General features: G+C 38.3%; 1 protein-coding gene across 1 annotated transcript in view; it reads right to left on the bottom strand.

Annotated features, from left to right (window-relative positions):
• ngef (neuronal guanine nucleotide exchange factor) overlaps positions 1-19,250 on the bottom strand; it is a 32,736-nt gene that overhangs the window by 8,809 nt on the left and 4,677 nt on the right. The window contains exons 3-10 of the mRNA XM_042486148.1: positions 17,856-17,961; positions 12,205-12,549; positions 11,697-11,761; positions 7,225-7,476; positions 5,705-5,864; positions 5,446-5,598; positions 407-536; positions 175-252 (exon numbers count right to left, since the gene is read on the bottom strand). Coding sequence (XP_042342082.1) covers positions 175-252; positions 407-536; positions 5,446-5,598; positions 5,705-5,864; positions 7,225-7,476; positions 11,697-11,761; positions 12,205-12,549; positions 17,856-17,961 — 1,289 coding nt within the window. The remainder of the gene's footprint in view (positions 1-174; positions 253-406; positions 537-5,445; positions 5,599-5,704; positions 5,865-7,224; positions 7,477-11,696; positions 11,762-12,204; positions 12,550-17,855; positions 17,962-19,250) is intronic.

Genomic DNA, 19,250 nt, shown 5'->3' with positions numbered 1-19,250 from the left:
TGTGATACAAGGTATTCAACCAGGAATGTGTCCTTTCATGTATGTAAATAGATGTGTTGACACAATGATAGTCAAATCACTATAATGATATATCATTATGTTGACACCATCCTTACAACCTACTTACTGCCTTTCTCAACCCGACTTGGGCCCCGCCTTTTGACTGATGCTCACCTGCTCCAGTTGCTGATGATGTGCTTTTATAGCATTTGCTTCCCTCTCAGAGTTTTCTTCTGCCTTTTTCAGGATATTCTGTGTGATAAACAAAGTCAAATATAAACAACAGAAGCCTCAATGCCACCAAAACCCAATGTGTTACTCAAATAAATCAAAACTCACTGCAGAGTCTCAACATTTTACTGTACAGTATCTATTTGTAGCTTTTAACTCAAGTTGGCACACTCACTTGTACAAGCAACTTGAGCCTTGTGATCCTCTGGAAAGGAAGGATTAGGAATGAGGTAAAGGACAGGCCCCTGACACGTGGATGGTTCTCTAGTCCAGCCATGGCTTCACGAAACGCCTGGTTTCCCTCTCTGGACAGTCAGACAACATAGTGTTTAGTTGATGATACAGCTCCATAACAAACACACACATTTTCTCTGTTCACTTTGATTCTGTGTGGAGAGACCAACACGTCCTCATCCCAAGTCGTCCAATGTTGCCACTTTGCAGTGAACTTCCATGTCTGCTACTGCGCAAGCTCCGGCTCTCAATGACATCACCCCCACAAAATGGCAACGCTCGTATCCCGGATATTTTAACCTCACTTGAGCAGCGGGATTAAGTGGGGGCATGTCATCCATCTTTACAGTCTATGGTGTGAACAAACAAATACATTAATATGTGTTGAATCCGGCACCTCCCTTGAACTTTGCCCCTCCCCTCAGGGAATCTTTCCATTCCACTTCCCATGCTGACAGATTTGCCTGGTAGGTAGCACTTTTGTTGTGGTATACACTGTTAATATGCACTTCATAATTTAAACCAGCGCTCCATGTATTATGACATTAAGTTTTTAATGAGATATCTGCAAATTTCTGCAAATGTGAGCTGTACTACATATGCTTTTTCATTGGCCCACTCCAAGTAAATACATATCTGCACACAACACGTCGACGATGGCAGCACATGTAAATGCAGCAGCCTGCAGCTCTTCAAAATCCTTGCTACTTTTTTGCTATATTTTAACATTTTTTCAACACCATGGCCCCTTCTGCTGAAGCACAACTTCTCTATGATAGAGAATTGCTTCAACATCAACATCAACATTGGGAAAGATGTGTGGAGTTTGGACTAAATGCAGCAGACCGCGAGAGGATCCCCACCAATGGCATATGCCTAGCGGCCAGTCAGACCAGAGAGGAGAAATAAAACTGAATGCGCTGGACGAAGAGAAGGAGTAGAGCCGGTATCAGGGCGAGGGTGACCCGACTTGGACCGAGAGCTGTTCCTCTGTCAAGCCTTCTTCTGGCTAATGTCCAGTCACAGGAGAATAAAGTGGATGAGATGTGATTGAGACTCACTCAGCAACGGGAAGTCAGAGACTGCTCTGTGCACATCTTCACAGAGAGACATGGTTAACCCCTAATATCCCGGATCAAGCTATTACACTGGATAGACGGACCTTGTTGGGAGCCATATGGACAAACCACCACTCTGATGCAAATTCAAAAAATGCACTGCAGGAATTGAATGATGCCATCAGCAAGAACATCACCAAGCAACCAAATGGAATCTTCATAGTAGCTGCTGATTTTAATCAACTCATCCTTCAACTCCAAAGATGTAGCAGGATCAAAGACAAATAAAATTTTTTGTTTTTTTAAACTTTGTTTAAAAAATGACTAATAAATCTACCGTTTATTACACAAAACTATTGCTAGATAGATTAGATAGCAAGATAGATAGATAGATAGATAGATAGATAGATAGATAGATAGATAGTCACTAAATTGTTAACCAGCTCAGTTAGTTTTGTATCCACTTGGCTGATTTGTCACTTGGAATGAATGTTGCGGAAGGTTTATGTTGAAAGTCAATGGTTCATGTTTTACCTGTTAAGTTATATGTTGGTAGTAACACTCATTACACTAATGACTAATGCCAGTCACACAGCGAAGGTGAAGCCCAGAGTTTCCCTGTAAAAAAAAAAGCTGCCAGACTGTTTTCTGAAGCAGGGAGTATGGTTATATCAATAAAACGACAAAAAAGACCCAAAAAAAGCCCCAAAAAAACATACTACTACATACTGTGATTCAAGGCGTTTCTAGGATTTGAGGACATTGGGGGCTTAGTGCGGACCTCTGTAAAGGGGTCCATGGGGATCCTTTTTTTGATGGAACAAGCTCTATTTTGATGTTTTTTTATGCACTCTGGCACCTTATTTAACCTAACTTTTTTGTTTGTTCTTTACAAATTAATTATGAATTATGATTTTAAAAATATTAGGGGGGGTGTTAGTAATAAGTGTTGAATCCAGCATAATAGTTTACAACTACTATCATTTAAAAATTATAGATTTAATTTTGAACTTGAGTTGGAAAAAAAACTTTGAAGCCTGAGCAAAGTGGCCTGGTTTCTCTTGAAAAAAAAAAGGAAAAAAAGGCAATGAGCAACTAAAGAAAAAATGACCCAAAAATTAGGAAGGAAAAAAAAGTAAAATGTACAAAAAACACTAAATTTAAAAGAAAAACAAAAAACAACAAAGAAAAAAAATAAAAAACAATCAAACAAAAAAAAAGATCAAAGTGCTTAAAAATAATAATAATTAATAACTATTTAAATAAATTAAAACATATAACTATGACAATTACAAATATAATTTTTTGGTGGGGACCTTTTTTTTCCTATTTTGTTTAAAATAATTTTCCAAAGCTACTATTTTCTCTCAACAGTTCTTGCCAAGCTCTCATTGACTTTAAAAAAAAAATGTTTTAAAAATAAATTAAACCATTTGCTTAAATTTTAAAGGTTTTGAAAATGTAATAGCATCTAAATGCAGTAATGTCAACCCAGGCTTCAAAGGGTTAAATCTATGTATTTATGTTAACAGTGGAATGTAACTAAGTATGTTTATTAAGTGTAAATGGAGTGACAGATTATTAGATCTGGGGCTTGATTATAATTTTTAGGCCTATTCTTGTTTGTTGAAACAAATCTATAGCCTACATATTTACATCTGAGGGTATTTATAAAACAATCAGGGCAGAAGCCTCAGATGCGCAGGCCTGACAATGCAACAGTGAAGCCATTCAACAAAAGCCAGGACACTGGTTAGAACCTGCTATATATTAACCCTTTGAAACAAAAGTGTTTGCCATCACTTTTCTTGTGCCCCTCCCCTTTTTAAAAACTCATTTTGAGGTAATTTTCTTGTACCTTTTACTAATCTCTAATTTCTGCGTCATTACTTCTTAAGTTGCTCATTGCCTCCTTCCCTTGTTTTTGAAAGTAATCAAGCCAATTTGCCCAGGTTTTGTTGTACAATTTTACTTGATTAGGCTGAACATTTATAGTGAATCAAGGTATGCATCTGACGTGTTATGTGAAGGGAGTTTTGCACCTGTACCTCTATTCATAAATGCGACGATAGCGAAGAAAACGCCTTTGCTTTGTGTTCTGCAGCCTGGAAATAATCTGCTCTGAATGGCAGTTAAAACCTCTTAAGAATCTTGCAGCTGTCTGAGGAAAGAGCACGCTTCACAAATGACAAAACAAAAACAGCTCCTCTCCTCCACAACAATTAGTCACCGGCTTTTTGCACACTTTTGTCATCTTCCTCCTCAGCTGATATAACTAACATTTCTACATTGCAACTCAGCCGCTGATGTGATTGTACGTGACAAGTTATCAGGCACTCCTAATTCCACTGATTGTGTTCAGAGCTTCTGAGCAGACTTTGTATGATGCACTTTACATCTACAAAAACACAAACGATGATGAGACAAACTTTCTGAGTGCTGCATCTCTAAAGTGTCAGTTCATAAAACAGTCACGGATTTTTATAATTTTCATAATCAATTTGAAAAAAAGCAGCAAATTTCAGAGGTTTTTCCAGTTGCTGGCAGAGGTCCTGTGCAGTGCCTTCCCTCTGAGGCACCTGCCCTGTGCAGTGCGTGGGAACGTCGCACTCTCACTCAGGTATGTGTGTTTGATGAAGAGGGACATACACATTATATTCATACTCAACCACACCCTGCACATCACATTTGTCATGATCAAAAACAAACCTGTTCTCTACTGAAAAGACAGGCTGACAACATTCACAGACTTATAAAAAAAAAAAAAAAAAAGCAGTGTATGAGGGATGACGCCTATTATTCTTTGTCACAGCTCCTCTCTCTGCAGGCATGTATTCGTCATCAGTTGTCAAACAGGCCACAGTTCTGTTTTTAACACTGCCCAAAATATATTTGATAAATCACCGCCATTTCCATAGACAAGAATCGCTAACTGCTTCATAAACAATCCACTGCAAAAGAATGAAGACGGAACAGTCCACAGTGTAACAGACAGTGCTAGATCAAGTACCTGAAAGCCATGCTCGAGTAAAAGTACACATATCTTTCCAGGAAATGATTTTGGTAGAAGTTAAAATCACCTATTAGTGTATTTCTTGAATAAAAGTCTTAAAGTATCTGATATTTACTGTACCTAAGTATCAAAGTAATAATATGATATTAAATGTACTTAAGTATTGAAAATAAAAGTAAAAGAAAATACTAGTAATTAAAAGCAAGCATTGTGCACCACCACCTGAAAAACAAGTATACATTACTCTTGAAGAAAAATGAGGTCTTCTTCACAACTTAAACAATTTAACCCTTTGAAAGCAGAACAAATGAGCTTGCTTACTTATGAAAACTCTGGGAGAAGGCGATGAGCAACGAAAGAAGAAATTTCCCAAAACTTAGAAATAAATAAATAAAAGGTACAAGAAAATTACCTAGAAATTAGTTTAAAAAAAAAGAAAAAAAAAAACCCAACAAAAAACCTAAGAAAAAAACAAACATTTTGTAATTTAAAACTTATAATTATGAGAATTATTATCCCTAGCTTTTTCTCTGTTTTATATATTTTTCCCTAGCTTTGTTTAAAATACTTTACTTAATCTACCAATATCTTATCTACCAATTTGCTTAGAGATGAAAGGGTTAAATAGTTGTGAAAGGCATCTGAGAGCAACACAAGAAAAGAGATCCAGGTTTCAAAGGGTTAAATGAACAATATCCAGATTTTCCTTCCCTCTCATTCCTTCATTTGTGCATTCATCCCTTCCCTCCCTGGTGTGTAGTAAGTAACTAAGATACTGAGCTAAATGTAGCGGAGTAAAAGTATCCATTTTATTTCGGCAATGTAGAGGAACAAAAGTTAAAGTTGACAAATGTAAAACTAAAAAGTAAAAAAAAAAAAGTACAATACTCCCAAGAAATAGGTACTCACAAAATGCGTCTGTAGTTCTTCTCTTGGTACACCTGGTTAATGACGTATTTGATGAAGACACTGAAGTGCTCCACAGCATGGTGGTAAACAATGTCGCACACATCAGAAATCAAAATTGACTTCTCAATTCGATGCTCGAGATCCATTAGGAACCTGGAATTTTAAAGAGTCCAATATTCAGGGATATGAAGCAATAGCTTGTTTGTATGATTGGATTTCCAATCCCAAAGTGATTGTTAATGTAGATGTTGTGTCCTACCTTTCACTGGCTTTCATGACTTCCTCGATGTTGGAGAAGAGAAAGTGCATGTCGGATTGGCTGAGAGTGTTGATTAAAACGGGGTTACGTAGGAAGTGAGTCTCTAAAATTTCCAAACTCTTGTAGTACGATGCCTCTGAGGTAACAAGCTCAAAACATGGCCTGGACAGAAAGCAGATCACAAGGCTTTATTAATACTCCACCCAGTGAACAGTTGATATGATGAAATTCTGATCTAAAGTATCACGTCCTGCTGGCACATCTAGCTAAGACTCATTTCACTGATTTCCACTGAAAAACTACAAAATCACCAGATTTAAATGATGGATGTGTAATTACATTGCTTTTGTATTGATGGAATCCATGTGGCTTCACAATCTGTTTGCATGAATATTCATGAAAGATGCACCAGCTGCCAGTTTCAATTTTTAGCCATGCTAGCCATGCTAGAAGCGTGGCTCTGAGGAAGGCAATGTCAGTCTGTCAGCCGGTCTGTCCACCAATCTGATCAAGACTGAAATATCTCAGCAGCTATCAGCTGCATGCAGTTTTGCACAGACATTTATGATCCCCAGATGAGGAAATCTGATCTCTTTGGTGATCCCCTGACTTTTCCTCAAGTACCATCATGAGGTTGACATTTTCACTTGGTCGGGATGTTATCACCCCTTTCAAGAATACTGCATGTCTGATCAAGGGATTACCACAGTAAACACAACCCACACTGAGGGGACCATGAATGTCTGAAATTGCATGGCAATCCATCCAATAGTTGTCAAGACGTTTGATTTAAAAAAAAAAAAAATCTCAACCCATGGTAAAGCTAGAGTAAAAATCAGGAAAAATCAGTGGGATACATTATCCAGGAACCTTGAATGTCAGCAAAAATGTGTGCAAATTCATATAGTAGCTGTATGGATATTTCATTGGATGAGTGAAATCTTTGACCAGCCGCTGGTGCTTAATGAAAAGTCAAGAAATCACTTCGCTCATAAAGTTTCAGCCTCTGAGGACCTTGCATGTTTGTACCAAATTTGATGGCAAAGTACCAATCAAGATCCCCAAAATGTCAGTTGATATGGCAGTTATCAGGCCTTTAAATGTCTGTTGTCAGGTGTGATAAGTTTCATAGATATGGGTTAGTAGCCTGCCACACTTACTTTAACCCTTTGAAACCTCAGCAAATTGGTTTGATCTCTTTTGAAAACATGGAAGAAAAAGAAATCAGCAACTTCATGAAACATGATCCAGAAATGGCAAAACATTTGGAAAAAATTTTTTTTCTACTTTTTACAGGACATTTCCTTGTTTGTGTTTTTGTTTTTTAACTTCCTTTTGGCTAATGTTCAGGCAATTTTTTTGTGATTTTTGTCTGGTTGCTCGCCAGTTTGGGGGGTCATTTCTTGTTAAGTTGCCTTCTTCCCATGTTTCTGAAAGTAATTAAAGCAAATTACTCATTTTTCAAAGGGTTAACTAACATTTGTACCTATCCATAAAACCGTATATAACAAAATTGCTTACCTCTTGCATTATGACTTCTCTCTGTGGTAACTGAGTGAGCAGGCCGCTAGCCTGCACAGCTTCCAGGTTCTGCCACAGGCTCAGTGAGCGGGCGCTGTTCCTCAGCTGCAGCTGTAGCACTGGAGGGGACATGACGCCGGAGTCTGCCACCACAGTCCCTTCTGTGACACTAGGAGAGAGGTTCTCACGCTGCCGTCGTTGCTCAATCTCCTGCTGCTTGGAAGTGTCCCGGTATTCCTGGTACAGTACGGCTAGAGAAACAAAAGACAGTAAGTCAGGCATCTGGTACACATGTAAAATTTATTTTTGATTTTTGCAAAGACCTGGAGTACCAACAGGTTCTCTGCTCTGTTTGCTCTGCAGAATTCCCCCTGTTGTCCTTAGGCTTTCCTGTTTGGTAATCCTCTCAGAAAGATGCTTAAGATCCTGAAAGTGTTCTTTTGAACCAGATGCTATCCCCTGTGCTTAACGCTCATACCAAACAAAAAAGCCAATAGCTTGTTAATAACAGCAGATTTATACTAATAGCCTGCGGCTGGTGTACCGTCCGCTTTCATTGCCACAGGCTTTGGGCATGCATATTGATTTTTTCCAACACAGATAGCGGCATCTCACAACAAACATGATTAAAACACAGTTTTAAACCCCTTGAAACTTGAACAAACTGGCTTGATTTCTTTTTAAAAGCTTGAGAAGAAGGCACTATAACTTCAAGAGAAATTGTCAAAAAAATGTGTTGTAAAAAGTTACAAGAAAATAAAAAAAATACATAAATAAAAAAAAAGAAGGGGAAAAACAAAGCAAAAAAAATAACTTAAATGGCGCTAAAAAAGAAAAATAATTTTCAATGCTTGGATGCCTTTGGCTGTACCGTAGTTTTAAATACATAATTATAAGATTTAGAAATAGTAATAAATCCCCCCATTGATTTTCAAGTTATCTTATTCACTATTTTTTTGTAATTTGCTAGACATTTATTCCCAAGTTGCTTGTTGCATTCTTTTCACATTTCGGAAGTTTAAATGCTTGTATATGGTGTGTTGTGTCTTAAGTAGCAATGATATGTAGATGATGAAGAAACCTCCGCTGACACCGACTTGGTTGCATAAGAATCAGTTTATTACAACGAAGTTCAGCATCCACCGGGCACCATGGTCTGCCTGGGAGAGGATTCAGGATCAATGCGAATCTCTCTATCTTACAGCTCATGCAAGTCTCTTTATAGGTTTAGGAATCAATACATTCTTTAGTAAAGCAATTCTTCACCTGCTGTGATCAATCACAAGACCCCACAAATATGTCCTTTTTTGAAAGGAGCCTCATTCCATGTTACTTTTAGCCTGGTGCCTGTATTCTACACACTTGGCTCCCAGGCCTAACCATCCCTAGACCTCTGACCTCAAGGCCTCCCCGCCTGACCAAAATAAGAACCATAAGAAACGGAGAGTAATACCCCTCAGGTGTTTAAATGCGGCACAAGGCAAATGATGTTGATCCTGGTATTAAGGATTTCCACTATTCTGTCCAGCCACTGACCCTAATTTTAATGCTAAAATGATTTCTATGTTATGTATTAACCCAGAATTATGCCAGTTTCCAGTTACTCAGTACCATTAAATCCACACTTTATTTCGGGTGACAACACATGGAGCTCTGCCACACCTACCCCAAATGACCCATTGCCTTTTTGCCTAAGTGACATTATCGAAACATTGTTAGGAACAGTTTTAGAGAGGTCCTGCCACCCTTCTTTGCTCACTTCTGTTCTATCAGCTTGTGTTGTCCTTCTGTGTTTGAAAATGCTCATATACTTCAGGATTTTAGCTTTCTGCCTACACCTGAAGTTTGTGTGTTGCATCGTATAAATTGACATCTGCAGCCTGTCGTCGCCTTGGGCCTACATATGTCTGAGGAGTTCTATAATCTAATGTACAGAATGAAGGACTGACAGTGCTGGAGGAAAATGAGAGACATTTTTTATACAGCAGTCTGACAAACATCTAATGGATGACACATAGCGGTGCTGATTAGATCAGTCCTCACACTGCTGGGAGCATGTCATCCTGACTGCTCAGAATGTGTAGGTATTTGACTTTTATGAGTGTGCAATGGAGACTCATTTGCATATACATTTTCACACTGCACAGTCCAGTTTTCCATGACATAGAGGTATTACTACAAGATAAACAAGCAGATTATTTTTGCAAATATAGTATTAATGAAAGAAATATTACATATTTCATAGATGGATGAGAAGTTGCATTTGATTGATATTTATATACCAGCTTAGAACAACAAAGAAAAAATGAGCTGGTCGAGTGATGGTCTGTTGCAGCAGCAAATAATGTTAATAACTTTTAACAGTCAGTCTATTAACGTGATGTTAGAAAAAGTTGAATTTTTGTGTTGTCTGATTAAAACTGGACCTTTAAAATACGTGTAAACATGTTAGTCTGACTAAAATTGGACTAAATCAAATTCCTATAAGTCTGACTTACACACTGAGATCATGCAGTCTGGGGTCAATTTATTCTTTCACATATGTGCCTCAACTGGACTTTAACTGGCCGATGTGTTGTGAGCATGCACCATAGTCCCCATGTTGGGCTTTGAGCAGGAAGTTAAACAGCTTAAATTTGCAGAAGAAAGCTGGGAAAAAGAGAAGAAGAAAGGAAGAAAACAAAACAAGACAAAGGTACTAAGTAAAATGCAGAGTGCGTATGAAATGTACAGCACTGAAAAGTTATCCATGTTGTCACCATTCGACCATGTGCTGCTTTCTATCTTGTTTGGTAGGTCATGCAATAGGTCAACCTGAAGAAGGTCTTTATAACAGCGAGCTGAAAGGGGACATATTTCCATCTACCATGGCAGAGTTGGACATACTTCTGTCAATAAACTGATTCTCCCCCACTGCTTGTATACTGGGAAAAGGACAGTTGTCCAGTTAAACAGCCTCATTGAGATGTAACCGTAACTCAAATTAACTGTGCATGGAAACATACTGAGTGTGATATCCCAAGTCTTCAGAATCCCCACTCTGAAACTGTTTAGTATAAACCCCAAGAGTCTGGTCCTGCATTTTGACTAAATCATCTGGTGTGTGTGTTCTCAGGATTCAATTGGATCTGTCATCATATCAGTTGTCTCCCAAGTTTATCATATTAGTTAAGATTAGAATACCCTCTTGTGTGCACCAAGAATAAGGTCAATAATATTGCCAGCACTACATTGGAGGAGAGAGGATGTTTATATTAACCCTTTGAAACCTGGAGCAACATCACTTTTCTTGTGCTGCATTCACCTGCATGTCACAAGTATTTTAACCTTCTAACACTGAGCTAATTTAATTGATCTCATTCAAAAATATTGGGAAAAAAGACAACAAGCAGCTTGGTAAGAAATGATTCACAAATTGCAAAAAATAAATACATTTAGAAAAGTATTTTTTAAAGCTAGGGAATAAGTTTAGTAAAAGAAAAGGATTTTGTATTGCATTTAAAAATAATCATAATTTGATAATTTACAAACTAATTTTCAGGAAATTGTCTTGTCTTTTTTCTGAACTTTTTACAAACTTCTTGCTAATTTTTGGTTCAATTTTCTTTGCCTTCTCCCCATATTTTTGAAAGAAATCCAGCCAATTTCATGAGGTCTCGTTAGATGTATTTGGTATTTCTGCACCATAGTGTGTGTGTGTGTGCGTGTGTGTGTGTGTGTTTTTCAACCTGTGATTAATAAATGGCAGGTCTGCTTGGGTTTATTTAACTGAAACTCAAAAGTTTGCTGATAAGAACAGCAGCTCTTTTCAGGGAACATTGGCTGTGTGTATATCAAGAAGGTAGGTGACTTTGAATAACAGGGGCCTGTTGCATAATCTCCCTCAGTCATATACTGCAGATTGCTTTGGTGGGCGTAGAACTGGACTGAGACTTACATAAGAGAGAGTGAAATGCGCATACATAGCCAAAGAAACGCACAGGTTGGGAAAAAAGAGGCAGCACATGTAGTACCTGTAAACCGCGGATATATGTAATATTTCTGCTCTTTTTGAGCTTTTGAAACGTTTACCAGAGTTCCGCACGTGAGCTGCTGTTTTGAGTAAATTTGGACTAATCCCTGCAAATAACCATTACTCCGTGTACACACTGAACAGCACTGTGGTGCGTAGTCTGTCAACAGAGTCGATTATCAGCTTAAAGAGGCACTCAACCTTGAACAAGTCTGATACGCACTAACAGATACAGCTCAGTGGCAGTGAGAAGTCTTATCAAGCCCATTGTTGTCTTAATACATTGTCTATTAGAAATATATGTTTGCATATGTGTTGCATAATGCCAACACGTGTTTCTTACCAATGTTCAGTGTTAGCCACATACTAAATTCACAAACAGGAGATGAGTTTATAGCTCTGGAGGTGGTAAAAGTGGGTGGAATGTTAATGCTACCCTCAATCCATGTTATTCCTCACCGATGTTTTTGACGATGTTGAGGCTGTGGCAGATTGTCTGGGAGCCGTCTCCATTGCTCAGCAGCCTGCAAAAGAAAGAATTAAGAATTATGTGTTTGCACAGGCAGACAGGTGGCTGAATATTTTCACTAATTTTACTATAAAAAAAGGATGCAGCAGTACCGTTGGTGCAGCACACAGACAAACAATGATGAATTCTGCTCTTCATCAACAGTGTGAATCCAAGCAGCGGAATCACTCTTGAAAATATAAAAACATCCATCTGCGCCTCCTCACAGTGAGTCACTACTCAATCATTCCAATTTCTCCATCACCTATTCTCTGCAATTCACAGTGTATCTGTACATTTTGCTGCTCACAGGCAAAAGTATTCAAATAATCGATCGTTTTCTTTTGTGCTTTATATTATAAGCATAAAGTCACAGTTTAAGCGTCACAAAAAAAAAAAATCATTTGTTATTATTTCCCTCCCTCACACCTCTCTGTATGCAGTATAATTAGATCTGACCTGAGGTTGGCGTTCTCCTGGTCTGCTCCGTCAGAACTTGGCCGTTGTGTTGTGCTCATGGTGTTCCCTCTGACCTCCTGTACAGTGCACGATGCAGCTGTTTGCTCAGACAGCTTTTTAATGTCTCCGCTATGAATGCCGTGAGTCCGGTAAGTGATCATGTCAGCTGTAAAATCTCGATGCTGGCTGTTGGAGGCAGCAGATAAGTCCGCACTCCTCCCTCCTCCCACTCCTCCTCTTCGCCTATCCACAGCGTCCCTGTTATACCGAGCATGTCTGCTGTTGGCCTCACCATTGCTTGGCAACACAGTTTTGGAATGATGGAGCTCTGGTGAAGGCTGGGGGCTGTGTTTGACAGCAAAAAAACACACTTTAGAATCACATCTAAGGCAGCCACCTTCACCAAGGAACTAGAATTCGTAAATTGACATTTAATCAAGTCATGTGTCTCTATTTGACATGTACATGTGCATTATGCAGATTTGACAGGTGGTAAATGAGTGGCTCAACCTCCTAAAGTCTGCATTCTTAATACAGCTACTGTACATATCCTGAGGGCTTCAACAAGAGATAAAGATACACAACCTTCTGTCCTAATTTGGTCAAAACTGCAAATGTGTCATTTGTTGTCCTCAAAATCCTGTAAACCAGGAACATGCCACTTGCTTTGCTTGGGGAGCACAGGAAGCCAGGAGCCAGCCGTAGCAGCCCCATACATGTTTCTAGGATTTCAGGACCTATCTAGCATTTTGGGACACTTCTGGGATTTTAGGATGTTTCTAGAATTTTAGGACACTTCTAGGATGGCAGGACATTTCTCAGATTTTAGGACATTTCTCAGATTTTAGGACATCTCTCAGATTTAACAAAGTTTCTCGGATTTTAAAACATTTCTTGGTTTTGGCTGTGACAAGGATCTTCAAATGTTTCTAGGATTTCAGCAATTTCTCAGATTTGAGGACCTTTTTAAGGATTTTAGGATGTTTCTTGGATGTTAGGACATTAGGAGCTAAGCTAGGACGTCTGTTGGGAGGTGCGGGAGATCCTCCTCTGGCATTTTTTTTGATAATCAAAATCTGTTCTTGCATCAATTTCAAGTCATGTTCAATCCTGATGTTTTTTTCCCTTATAACTGTTTGTATGTTATCAAGTAACACAATGTATTAGGTTTTGGTGTGTTGTTTCACCTGTAATAAAAGTTTGGAGAAGCATACTCGAGTCTGACCCCAAAGCTGAGCAGTATACTGCTGTGGACGGGTCATCAACAAAACTAATTTCAGTCACTTAAATCATTACTACTTGAAATTTATGCTATATTGATTTTTACAGCTTAACCTTTTGGTTAAACAGCCCATTCTGCCTATGCTCTTGTCAAAGTCACCAGACTCCATTAAGAACAACAGTAATTTGTTGCTGCTGGTCTACCACCGCTTTGATGAGTTAGTTTCTTTGTGCTATAGTATGACTTTGGGTAACTCTTTCAACTCCAAAGTTGCAGAATAACACAAACAAAATAACTGTTTAGGCAGTAGTAGACCAGCAACTTATGTTCAGTGATGTTAAAATCAGTGTTTCTCACAAAGGAGTCTGGCTTCAAGAGAACGACCTAACTTGTCTGATGGTACAGCCAAGCAGTGAAAATACTCTCAATATAACATAAACTTAAACTGATATTTATTTTTTAGGCGGGAGTTTTTTAAGGTGGCTAAAACAGGTTTTGTTGCTGACCCCTCCACAGCAGTACCTTGCTTAGTTTCAATGTAAGACTCCAACCTGCTTTTCCAAACTGTGGGCATGCTGACTGACATCTAATGTAAATAATATACTATTTATGGATAAATACCCAAAAAACACGCTCATATCCCAATTTGTCAGGTACTGCTGTTTTGCAGTGGACTTCTGCATCTATATACTACGCTCTAGGTATGCTTGTACGTCTGCTGTTGAATGTTCCAGGGTGCTGCTACCGTGATGTCAACAAAAGCGCATGGTGGGATTTCACGGCATGTGGTTATGTTTAGCACATTGCAACCAACAGTACAATGTCAACAAACACACATGCTAGCACAGATGGTTCAAATTGGGGGAAGAAGGCACATGGAGAAGTATTAAAAAAACTCCAAACCCCATCACTTTAGGACAGGAAGCGAACACTGGACTCCGTAATGAAAATCCAGGGTTTGTTGGACCCATCCACTGCCCCTCCCATCCACCCTTTAGGCACCCTTGTGCACTTTATATTTCATTGTTACCTGCAGCGTTCAACCAGATGCCGCAGTGTTTCATATAGACGCAACAGGTTCTGTCAGGCTGCATACTCACATGATGCCACTAGTGTGCGTATAATGTGGTTGCTGCAGGTGCTGTCTGGCTGTCTACTGGCGAATAATAACACTGCGACTGGTTCTGTCTGGCTATGTTCTCACCTGATGCTGTGCAGCCACGTTTCATATACACATGAAAGGTGCCTTTTGGCGTTGCAAGTCACCGTCAAGGCGGTGGTCTTTTGCGAGATTGTGATGAGAACATGCTGTCATGTCATGTTTATATATATATATAGTACATACAGTGAGTGGCATTTGGTCACCATTACAACCTGTGCTTCATCTAATGTAAACCTATCCCCAGTTCTCTCAGTTTTACCACTCCCATAGCTGTTTGATGGATACCTCCTGGTGATAAACTGCGAAATGTTTGACTTGATGAGTTGAAAAGTTAAACATTCACTTTAGAGTCATTTTTCATTTCAATGAGACTTCATCTTCCACCGTGCCCACTTTAATGTGGACTGAAATGAATGTATATAGACACTGTATAGGTTCAGGCCTATACAGTCAGACAAAGCACTCTGCAGGCTGACCCTGTTCTGTCACCTTCAACTCTCTCTTAAATACATGATGGATCAAGGATAAAACAGAATTGATTATGGGTTGGTAAGGGTTACATTCTGACAGTATGAGAGATTTAGGATTAAATTCTCAGAATGTGACTGTTGGTACAACCTGTATCCACAACCAAAAAGAAGAAGAAAAAAAAAGGTGAAATAGTGAGTTGGAGGCGGCAGAAAGTTGGCGTTTTCTGTTGCAGTTACGTGAAAGTTCAATATATACTGACTAGATATGCTCGAAATCTGAAGGTTGACAAGCATAAGTCAGCATTTGAAAGATCTGCACTTTCTCCCACATAAGTCTTTTGAATGACAATATTTCGCCCTCGAAATGTTCATGGTCAGTGTAGGGCTGTAGGGCTGACCGGCTTATAGTGTGGCTCTCTGTGGCTCTAGTGTGGCCTGTCTTCTAGTTTTGGCTCAAAATAACTTCAGTCTACAGTTTCTCTGGTTCACCAAAATAAAATGAATGCAGTCTGACACAACAGTGCTGCTACAAATCCTCCTCATGAATGTTCAGATGTTTAGTTTGTGTTTTAAATTGTTCCAGAGAGGTGTTGATTCAACTGCATGCTTATTATGAAGGCTGCAGTTTGTTGTGCTGTTCAACTTAATCATATACAGCTGTCTCTACCTGCCCGCCCATGTATCATGATGCTGTGGAGGGTGCCGTACGGTTGTCCGGCAGTGTATAATAACACTGCGAATGGTTCTGTCTGGCTGCATTCTCAGCTGATCCGGTGGCATATCACGTGGACACAAAAGGTGAATTTTGATGTTGAGATTTGGTGCCAAAAACATTGGTGATATTTGGCAACATCGGAATGAAAATGGCCTGGACTTAGAGTGAACTTAAAATGACGCTAGATTTAGGCGTATATGTGATTGGTTAAGGACAATCAAATCCCAAGGCAAGAGGCACCTTGGAGGCCCTAGTTTTTTTTTTTTTTAAAGGCGAATACAAACATGAGCAACATAATATAAATAGCAAAACCAAAAGCAAACTTTGCTTAAATTATACAATAATAAAAACACAAACAGAACATGCTTCCTTTCAAAGAAAAATGTGGAAACTTTGCATATTGAAGGATAAGTGCACTTCATTTTTCAACATGTGTTTGACACCAGCAGTGGGGCCCCATTAGGGAGATTCCCAACGTGTCGTTGCAGTGTCTAAGGGGGTTTGAAGTAAGGAGGATTTGTTGCAGGACTGCTGTATTAGACTGCATTAGTTTTAGTCTGGTGAACCTGATAACTAGAAACTGAGTGTATGTGGCCACTGAGCAGCTCAGATGGAGCAGCCTGTTGCTCTTTGTCTGCTATCACAAATCCTGTTCTTAATATTGTGAAACCTGTACAAAATGATTTGGTCCCTTTCAAAGACATGGCTAGAAGGCATTGAGCCACTCAGCAAGACATGGCCCGAAGATCAGCAAGAAATCAGTAAACAGAAAGTTAAGTGAAAATAAGCAAAAAAATAAAAAAGAAAAGTTTAATTCCGAACAACAATTAACCCTTTGAAAGCTGAAACACCATCACTTTTCTCGTGCTGCGTTCAGACCCCTTTCACAAGCTATTTGACCCTTTGAAACCTGAGCAAATTGGTTTGATTTCTTTCAAAAAAAATGGGGGAAAAAAAGGCAAAGGCTAACTTGCCGAGAACTGTCCCGCAAAAACGGACAAGAAGATTCACCAGAAATTAGTTTATTAGAAAATTATCCAAAAAATAATGAAAACCATATTTATATTTAAAATAATGTTCCAAAAAATATGAAAATAAAGTATATAGAATAAATACACTTTTTAAAAAAAAATCTTCTTTTGTTAGGATTTTTTTTATAATTTGGTTTTGCTTTTTACTTTTTTTGTTTATTTTCAGGTAATTTTTTTTGTAACCTTTTTACTAACTTTTTGCTCATTTTTGAGTAACATCTTGTTAAGTTGATCAATGTCTTCTCCCCATGTTTTTGAAAGAAAACATTGAAATGACCAGGAAAAACAGTGCTAAAAATAAAAATATAATTCAAATTTAAAAAAGGCTATGTATATACATTTTTTTCTGTAACATAAAAAATGTAATACATGTTTATAATAATTATAAATGTAGTTTATTGGACATTATTCTCTTTTAAAAAAAGAAAAGAAAAAGGATCTTTAAAGATATTTAATTTATTGAAATTTGTAAGGCAATTTTTTGCCAAGTTGTGTTTTAACTGATGTTTCTGAGAAAAAAAAAATCAAATTGCTTGTAAAAGTCATATAACTTGTAAAAGGCGTCTGAATGCAGCACAAGAAAACTGATGTCACCCTAGGTTTTAAAAAAGGATGTGTTACCTTCCATATCCCAACCTTAAGATTATAATATTTCATACTGAGCCCTAAAATCATGTTAGTATAAAACCAACCAGCAGGTACCAAGTGTACATCACATGTTTGGCTGCATTTTTCTGGTTTTATGGAAAATTACTTTGAAGATAAAGACTGCCTTTCGCAGTGTAATCATTCACTTATAGCTGGAGACTGCTGTCAATGAGAGAGGCCGGACAGGCTTGAGGCCGGACAGGCTTGTGTGCTTATCGCAGACATGATATGACTTTGCAAGTATAACGTATAAAGAATAAAAGTGGTGTGTGTGTGTGTGTGTGTGTGTGTGTGTGTGTGTGTGTGTGTGTGCAGTATTTAAACAAGCACGGTGTGTGCTGATTTGTTTTCTGGGTGTGTTTGTGTTGTGGTAGGGTTGGGCAGCGAAGGCATGACGACTTACCGTCTAGTCTCTGGCAACAAAGGTGATTTGTGGGGTGCGGGAGAATTAGAGGGAGGGACTCCTGCTCTGTTGGATGGACTATGGTCTGAACCAGGCCTGCTCGCATCTGGCAGGAGAGAGAGAGAGACAGAGAAAGAGAATGAGAAAGAGAGTGAGAGCAATCAGAAGTGGTTTTATGATCAGGTACAACAGTTGCAGCAGCACACACATGCATGCACGCACGCACACAAGTACACAGACACACACGCACACACATACACACACGCACACACATACACACACACACACACACACACACACACACACATGCACCTGCATTATTTAGGCCGAGCACATATGAACAGGGTAAAAAATGTATAAAATCACTGACAGATATCATGAAGCTTCCCCTGTTGATCACTAACATAAAGATAACTATTTTTTGTATCACAGTTTTTCTGAAATTGTATGTTTGAATGTGCATATTATGCATTATGTAATTAAATTTGCACAGATTTCCTAACATTCACAGAACAGAAATTTGAATGTTGGATAAAGCCATGTTCAAAATTCTTAATGTTGTTGGCATAATAATTTCAAAGGGTTTTACAGGGGAAATGTTTGATATCTCTTTTTATCACTCCTTAAATCAATCAGTACCGTTAATATCCACAGAAAACACACTTTCGCCATATTTTTAGGAAAAAAAACATAAATTATTCAGGCAATGAATGATTTATGAACAAACCCCTCTGTAAAAAGCTTCAGAATACAGACAGGCATAAAACTGGAACGTTTATTATGACAGTGCTACTGAAGTGAAGTAGGAGATAAAAGGCTTATTCTGCTAAAGTGACCTCATGTTTTGTAAATTTTCAGACACTTTTAGCATAAACACAGTGAATAGGTCAAAAATTAACTAATACATATCACCATGAAACTTTCCCAGTTGATTACTTATAGTAAAGTAATATCTTTGTGTTACAAGTTTCTGAACTGTTTGACTGTTTAAATTCAGTGTGGCATTATGTGATTAAATATGCATTTTTCCAGAACAGATATTGGCATTAAAATAAACACCTAAACACCTGTGCGTTTTGGATGTTTTCTTTCTTCTTGTCTGAAAGGAGGCCAAGATCTTGAATGATGCGGTGCATTAAAATGTTTTCCTCTGCACTGTTGCCCCTTTACTGACGAAAGATAAATTAATCAGTTCTATATGTTTAAAGAGCCCTAATAGAAAAGTATTTGTGATGCAACAAACATGAGCTTTATGCCTAATTAACCCTGGAACTTAGGCAAATTGGCTTGATTTTTTGGAAAAACATGGGAAGAAGGAAATAGGGAAAGAAGAAACCCCCAAATTAGCCAGAAATGAGTAAAAAGCACAAGAAAATAATCTGTAAAAAGTTCTGA

This window comes from Plectropomus leopardus, chromosome 5, assembly GCF_008729295.1.
Source record: "Plectropomus leopardus isolate mb chromosome 5, YSFRI_Pleo_2.0, whole genome shotgun sequence".
NCBI lineage: Eukaryota > Metazoa > Chordata > Actinopteri > Perciformes > Serranidae > Plectropomus > Plectropomus leopardus.
Note: the sequence above shows the minus strand (reverse complement) of the source record. Positions and strands in the feature narration are given on the sequence as shown.